Source organism: Sinocyclocheilus grahami, unplaced genomic scaffold, assembly GCF_001515645.1.
Source record: "Sinocyclocheilus grahami isolate Dianchi unplaced genomic scaffold, SAMN03320097.WGS_v1.1 scaffold6.1, whole genome shotgun sequence".
Classification (NCBI taxonomy): Eukaryota; Metazoa; Chordata; class Actinopteri; order Cypriniformes; family Cyprinidae; genus Sinocyclocheilus; species Sinocyclocheilus grahami.
This window is the reverse complement of record NW_015505185.1, coordinates 1,153,355-1,161,247: the sequence shown is the minus strand read 5'-3', so window position 1 is coordinate 1,161,247 and position 7,893 is coordinate 1,153,355. Positions and strand designations below refer to the sequence as shown.

The window sequence follows — 7,893 nt, the reverse complement described above, 5'->3', positions numbered from 1 at the left end:
TTTACGATGTGATACGAGATTTGAAAAGGGAGGGGAAAAAAGTTTGGCAAAAGGCGGGATCAAACTCGGGTCGAAAAGCCAACGGCACACGCTTATCCATCTGCGCCACTGGAGCTGATGTTTTACAGGCACTTTTAACTAAATGTAAATAGACACCCCGTATTTTTTATTCCATAGTAAGGGCAACTCATACACCAATAGCGCTGTCTCAAACTATACCTACCTTTTCCGGTTTGTCTGATTTGTCGTTGTGTTTTCTGACTTGTTATAATGTTTTCTGAATTGTTGTTGTGCTTCCTGAATTGTTATTTTGTTTTTTAGACTTGCATTTGCGTTTGTAATTTGTTATTTTGTTTTCAGAATTGTGATTTGTTTTGCACTTCTCGGCCACCGTACATTCGCCATGTGTCTGATAAACGCTGATCTTCTTCAGTTTCATGATGATCACACATCATGTTTTATAGGCCTTTATATAGGGGAACACTGACATTTATGTTTATTGTACGTTTATACATATATGTTTTGTATTTTAAAGACAAGTTCAATAATATCTCAAAAAATAATAATAATAATTTGTATATTTGAAAACTAAGAAAGATACATGCCTTATTTGTACCTTTATTTGTAAACATTTTATTTAGGGCTGTCAGTCGATTAACATTTTTAATCTAATTAATTACATGCATAGTGCGGCGATTAATTAATCTAATCACAAACTAAATTTGGCTGTGAAAATACCCACAAAAGATTATTTAAAGCTATTATTGTGTTAAAAGACAAAGTAGCATTAGAAATAAATATTTGATTCAACATAAAATGTATTACACAAACGTTTAGGCTACGACGGCCTAACATCATGTATGGAACAAAAAAAGAAAAGAGAAGATCATTTGAGAAACATCTCAGTATTTTTTGTTCATCCAATGAATGTCACTGGTAGCCAAAACAGCTTTGTTACCAACAGTCTTCAATTGTTGGCGATAAATGTTTTTATGATTTACTGAACTGTTGTATAAAATCACATTTGCACTCGTGTGATATTGCTGTCATTGCTTGTATGATATCGCTTACCATGTGATACGAGACAAAAATATGCTCATACAGGAGCTTTTTTGCCCCAATATCTTGAATTTTTAGCCATAACTGCATTTATGGAGTTGCCCTGCATCATATTTGTCAACCATAGATATGTCCAATGTCCATATGTATGTTGTCAACAGTCAACTATGAAATATAAGACGACGTGCGTTAACTGCGTTAAAATATTTTATTCGCGTTATTTTTCATAACTAATTAATTAAATTAATGCGTAAAACGGACAGCTCTAATTTTATTTCTATCCTTAATTTGATTTTATATTATTATTGTTGTTTATCCTAATGTACCCCCAGATGCATTTGTAATTCTTTAAATTCAATAAATTAAAAAAAGATATATAGCGGAACACTGTGGCTAGTTGTGATTATTTCTTTTTGCAAATTAATTTATTTTTGAAAGTCAGTTAGGCACATGTCTTTTATATTTTCAATACAAAAATGTTAAATGTAAAGTACAAATATAAGAAACCATTGTTTTGGCCTACATTTATATATATACATAATATATTAGTAAATTATAAATTTCCTCTGTTCAGTGTGTGTATACTATGTCACTTTTTTGATGGTTTGTCTGATGACAACTATCATGAAACATCAGGAAATCAATTTGAGAAGCGTTAACCACATGCCTACTTGGTGGTTGAACACTCATTTTGATTGCACAAACAACTCATGAGTCATATAATTATATGCTTTTTCTTTGTATTGAAAAAGCATATCTGTGCTGTTTCTTTCTGCCTGTCCAAGCAAAATTTTCCTTTCCTGTCTTAGCATATTTGATGAAAGCTGTCAATCATTATGCTTGTACGTAGAAAATCTAAACAGATGCACATTTATTTTTCTCTTACAGACACGCCTACCCACATGCAATGGATAAGTGATCTCCTTAGTTGGTTTGGTATATCCTTTTACTTTTAAGATGCAATGTTTAAATTTTAGTTCTAATCATGAGCATAACTAGCGCATCGCGCATAACAACAGTCGTTTTAGACTAAATAAAGGAAATTACACCCAGAGCAAAATATTGTACTTTAACAGCACACACGGCCTTGAGACTCAATCTGCAACTGTAAACAGTGGGGCGGGGCTTAGTTGCAAATCCCGCCTTATCCAATATGATTGGTTTGTAACAGTGTCGCGCGTAGCTATCGTCCAATCACACAACGTCCACAATGTACCGTCATACCACTTATTAATGCAGGAGGCGGGGCTTCTTAGAATACTGGTTGGGGAACAGAACAATCGTGTTGGAGCAGAGTAACGACGCCGTATAGCGACTGTAATTTTATACAAACAGAAGGCAGGACTCTTCAAAAGAAGGTAAAAATACATTAACTCCTATCCACTGTATTTTCATATCGAACCTTAAATTAAGAGTCATTTCGTATGGTGCTTGACCTGTTTTTAGGCCCATTTGCTCTTACATCACCATCCACCGTTAGTAGCGTGCGTGTTAATCATATTCTTTAAATGCATCGATCTAAATGCGTTAATACGAAGTCAAGAAAGTGCATTTTAATTTTGCATTGCTATACAGTATCAATATTGCGTCCTATCAAGAACACGAGATCGTCGGCCGTACACTGTGTTCTCATATCAGCTGTTATCAGTTGCATGCGTATCTGTTTACCATCAAACATTAAGCAGGTTTTCCAGATTGAAGGATACTTAAAATATATTGTTTAGTTGTTGAAAGCAGAATATGTTGATTAGGCCTACATAATGAGACATTAACATAACTTATATTTTTATAGACAGAATGACATTATAAAACAGCCTGCAGTCTCATACTTAGTCATTTGGAAGATATATGCCCAAGTTCACCACAGCATATGTATGATCTTTTATGACTTGCACTGTAATGCACAACATTTCACCCATGATTTCTTTCTTTGAAGGCAGGCCCAACCATGGGGAAGTCTCTGTTTTCTTTGCCAAAGCAAAAAGAGGACCAGGAGAACCTGACTGAAAACACAGAGTCTCCCACTGAGGACAATAAACATGATGTGTCACAGTTTCCATATGTTGAATTCACAGGCAGAGACAGCATCACCTGTCCTACTTGTCAAGGGACGGGGAGGACACCTAGAGGTGAGAACAGATCCATCTATCCATTTACCCACCCATTACTTTATACCAGGGGTGCCCAAACTCGGTCCTGCAGAGTTTAGTTCCAACTTGCCTCAACACACCTGCTGGTAAGTTTCTAGTATGCCTATAAGAGCTTGATTAGCTGGTTCAGGTGGGTTCAATTGGGGTTGGAGCTAAACTCTGCAGGACACCGGCCCTCCAGGACCGCGTTTGGGCACCCCTGCTTTATACCACTCAATGTAATATGAATATATAGCTTCAACTAAATGTTTAACATTAATAAATTGTTCTTAAACTTAGTGGTATGAATAAATAGTTTGAATAAATCATTATTTGGACTTGTAAAAGTTACATTTTGTGTACTTCCTATCTTGGACTTTCTCACAGACCAAGAAAACCAGCTAGTTGCTTTGATTCCATACAGTGACCAGAGGCTGAAGCCAAGACGAACGCAAGTTAATTTCAATATCCGATTCAAATCAGCATTGGATACTATATATTTTATGACTGACTGTATATTCTTGCACTATTACAGGACATTGTACGTGTCTTTATCAGTCGTTCTGTGTCTGCTACTTTCTGGTTTGGCTGTGTTCTTCCTGTTCCCTCGGACTATTGACGTCTCTTATGTTGGGGTGAAGTCAGCCTATGTCGCATACAATCGAGACCAGCGGATAATATATATAAATATCACGGTAATATCTATAGCAAACTCTTTTAATCAGTATTTCAGACTTGTTAACCAATGTTTGATTTGTGATTCTATTCTTTGTGTACTTGATCAGATGGGACTTTTGGCAAAGTCAGGGTTTTTTGTTTTATTTTGTTGCCATGTTTTTATTAAACTGTATTAAATAAGAGTATTGTTGTCTTTCTCAGAATACTCTGAACATCACCAACAATAATTACTACCCAGTACACGTGGCCAACATCACAGCGCAGGTGCAGTTCTACAAGACTGTGATTGGAAAGTCTATCGTCAGTAATGTCACCAGTATCACCCCTCTGGATATGCGTCAGGTCTGTGATAATTTATTCAAAAAAATAAATCATAACTAAGAATAATTTTATTTTTATATTTAATAATATTTTATAATTATTTATAAATAATTTTCCATACTATGTATAAATTATTTTTTTTTTATCTCATTTATACAGTAATCTATATATATTTTAAATTTAATATTTGGCGTTAAAGCTTTTATGTTTCATTATAAACCCAAAACTAATTTTGTATATATTATCTGCACAATATTAACTTTGTAGTAATTGTATAATTAATAATTGAATATTATTAAAACATTAAAAGTAATTTTTGCATTAAAAGTTATGTTTGCTAAAGTAAATATATATAGTAAAAGTGTATAATACAACTGTACCAATACAAATGCTTTTTCATAATTTTAATAAAATGCCTTACTGTTTCAAGCCTAAATTTGTATTCATGGTGAATACAAATTTTTGTACTTTACATTTTTGTATTGAAAATCACATGGCAGTTAAAGCCACATTTTAAGCAGTTATAGCCCCGTTAGAATTTTGAATAGCCCCGGTTTACTCTGACGTCATCAATATAATTTATTTTCTTAGCACCCCCACATATTGGTCTAGCCCCCCCTTAGCACCAGTAGAGAAAAAATTCTGGCGCCGTGCCTGATTTTAAGATAACAGAAATAAATAAGTGACCTGTATCCTCCCAATAAAGGCTGTATGATTTAGTCACATGACTTCTCCATATGTGCAATTACGTTGATAACAACTTTTGATAACATTGTTATCAATGTCAATGTTTTATTTTTAGGTTGATTACACTGTTCCCACCATCATAGCAAATGAGATGAACTACATATTGTGAGTATTTGTCAGTTGGGCCTTACATTATAATACAACCTTCATAAAGACAGTTTATCTTACTGATAGTGTTTTAGAATGAGTGTGATGGTTGCCTGACTCTGTTTTTACAGTGACTACTGTACCATGCCATCAATTAAAGTGCATAACATTGTTGTCATGATGCAGTAAGTATTCTATAATGGAAAATCTGACTCCTTTTAAGAATCATTGTTCAAAATTTTATGTAAATGAACAGACTGAAATTTTTTTTTGTTTGTTTATTGTATTTAGTGTTCTTCAGTTGAAAAGAATGATAGATCTTTATTAGATAAAATAATCATTAACCAAAATGTTATATAATAAATTCATATTATATTTGATTGATACTATGTTCTCTTCTCTCCAGGATGACTGTAACGGTCATGTACTTTGGCCACGCTGAGCAGGTGTCTCAGGAGAAGTACCTGTACGTGGACTGTGGCTCAAACACTACATCTTCACACGGACACATGAGTGTGATACAGTGATGTTCCTCTGTATGAACCACAGTTCCTCACGTTCCCTTGTGGTGAAACAAAAACCTGTTCTGAGTGTTACAAATGGCAGAAGATGAAGTCTGTACTGTAGGTAGAACACGTCAGGACTGATCAGCACGTTTCAGCCAGAGCGCTGATGTATTTCTACACCACCATCATTATCGATTCTTTAGCACAGCACTGAAGGTTTTGCTTGGATAGACAGAAGCACTTTAGTATATTTTGGTAGAAGGGATGACAGCAGCAGAATATTTTACATAGAGCTGCAAACACTCAAACCACCTTGACTACTCCGTTACAATTTTACTTTTTCCTGTGCGTTTTTTTGGTAATGTTAAACAGCGTTAAACATTTCCATTTGATCATGCTCGTTTTATTGTTATTTAGCTCTTTGCAGAGCAGGTACTTTTTTTTTTTGAGTATGGTGTTAACTTATATCAACATGCCAGCTTTCAGAAGTTCATGAGTTAATGAGAATTTTGTTTTAATCCATATTTTGGATTTTTCCAACCTATAAGACTGCAATAAAAAAAAAAAAAAAAAATTATACATAAATCCACCATTTCTGTTCAAAGGGAAATTTAGATTGAAGGTCTAAAATAATTTTGGAGAAAAAAAATGAAGTGGGCGGTTCTGAGGCCAATACAAAGTTGAACATGAATCGGGTGTCATAATAAAATATATTAAAATAGATATAAATTTACCTCACCAGGAATACCATATTTAGAAAAAAGGGAATGAAAAAGAAGGAAGGTTATTAATTTTGTATTATAAAAATGGACTTCTGTTAATTGTTCTTAAAGCATTTCTTCTGTCACATTTTAGTCAAATTTGACCATAATTTTTCTTCTTTTTGGTGTTGATGTATATCATTGATAACGAAGATGTTTCTCATTCACTTTAACCCTTTTGCTTGTCTTGTTTAGTTGGAATGGCACTTTTACAGCAAAACCTGTTTAAATTGTGTTTTATTTAAATGTTATCTTAAGGAAATTATCTATCAATAAATTAAATTTCTTTGATGAATTTGTCCATATATATTTTGTTCTCAAATCATTTTGTTGGCATTTAGGCACACTGCCAAGATCACGTTTTATTAAATACATTTTTTTTTTTATGTCTATCATATTACAGTAGTGTTCATGTTGTGGTGAGTCATATTAGTAAGGACTGAATAAATAAAAAGCATTGTCTATTTAATCCGATTACTTTGTGGGTTAGCCTGAAATAGAACATTTTTGTGAATCTTTTTATTAGTAATATAGTCAAGTCTCTTATGCTTTGTTAAACTAAAACAAAACCCATTAACAAATGTTAATTTTGTAGAGAAAAGTGTGGTTGCTGCAACAATCCACAAGATAGCGCATACAAGATATGGTGCTTCAATACAGGAATAGATCGAGTGAGGTAAAACACAATCATGAGATTTGGGGTTGAAATAATGTCTTCTAAAGGTTAGTAATGTCAAAAAAAAAAAGCTTTTATTTTTTGGAACCACTTAATTGTGGTGGGTGATAAAAAAAGATGTTAAAAAAACATTTAACCTCTAATATTGGGCATTGCATCCCCCTATGGCGGTCCACCAAAGTCTGAAGCAGTTATGGCTGTGTTCCTTTTCCATCTTAGGCGGGTAAATATTGTATGTTTAAAGTATTGTAATAAGCTGAAATGTTCAGGCACAACTGGTACCTGTATGCATTTGTGTTCTCAATGTGCTGTGCGTATGTGCAGTGTTTACATTTTCTTCTGAAGGAAAAACGATTCTGCACATCTGTTGATGTCATTAAAGTTCCTACTCACTTCCTCTCATGTTCCAGACCAGCAGCTCCTTCTGGTTCCACTTTAATGGGCCTCTGAAAGAAAGAGCATGTGATGTTACTGCATGCCTTGATTTACCATGAATGGACCACCAATTTCAGACAGATAGAGTTACAATATGCACTGTCCTGTACAGAACAGTCTGTAAGTTTGACATGGAGTCAGTCTTGCCAACAAAAGCATTTAACAATGATGTCTAAAAACAACAAATAACCAGGGATCCAAAATGTTACCAAAATTCAATTTTAGTTCATACATGTAATTGAGAGAGTGAAATACGTTTGCTGTGGTCTGAAAACTTGGTGCTGGAAATTCATCGAGGAGGAGGGAAATTCTCAGGACATCTGCAGAATCCATTTCCTGGGATCAGCAAAGTGAAAAAAATATATGAGAGGAGAATTCTTTTAAACAACATTAACATACCCATAGAAGCAGCTGGACTTCATAAAATCTGCAGATAGTCACATTTGCTAGAAATTATGCTATACAGCAATTTTAATGTTCTGTGTTCTTCTTTT

General features: G+C 34.0%; 1 protein-coding gene across 3 annotated transcripts in view; it reads left to right on the top strand.

Annotated features, from left to right (window-relative positions):
* The window catches only part of LOC107587075 (transmembrane protein 106B-like), a 9,416-nt gene extending 3,252 nt beyond the window's left edge, over window positions 1–6,164 (top strand). Inside the window, exons 2-9 of one of the 3 annotated variants that reach the window (XM_016274718.1) lie at window positions 2,398–2,417; window positions 2,996–3,188; window positions 3,576–3,639; window positions 3,724–3,883; window positions 4,068–4,208; window positions 4,990–5,039; window positions 5,153–5,206; window positions 5,428–6,164. In XM_016274718.1, coding sequence (XP_016130204.1) covers window positions 3,008–3,188; window positions 3,576–3,639; window positions 3,724–3,883; window positions 4,068–4,208; window positions 4,990–5,039; window positions 5,153–5,206; window positions 5,428–5,548 — 771 coding nt within the window. In that variant the 5' untranslated portion in view covers window positions 2,398–2,417; window positions 2,996–3,007 and the 3' untranslated portion in view covers window positions 5,549–6,164. Of the gene's footprint in view, window positions 1–2,294; window positions 2,418–2,995; window positions 3,189–3,575; window positions 3,640–3,723; window positions 3,884–4,067; window positions 4,209–4,989; window positions 5,040–5,152; window positions 5,207–5,427 lie in introns of those variants that run through there. The other 2 variants (XM_016274709.1, XM_016274701.1) reach the window with 2 other exon arrangements.
* The last annotated feature ends 1,729 nt before the right edge of the window (window positions 6,165–7,893 follow it).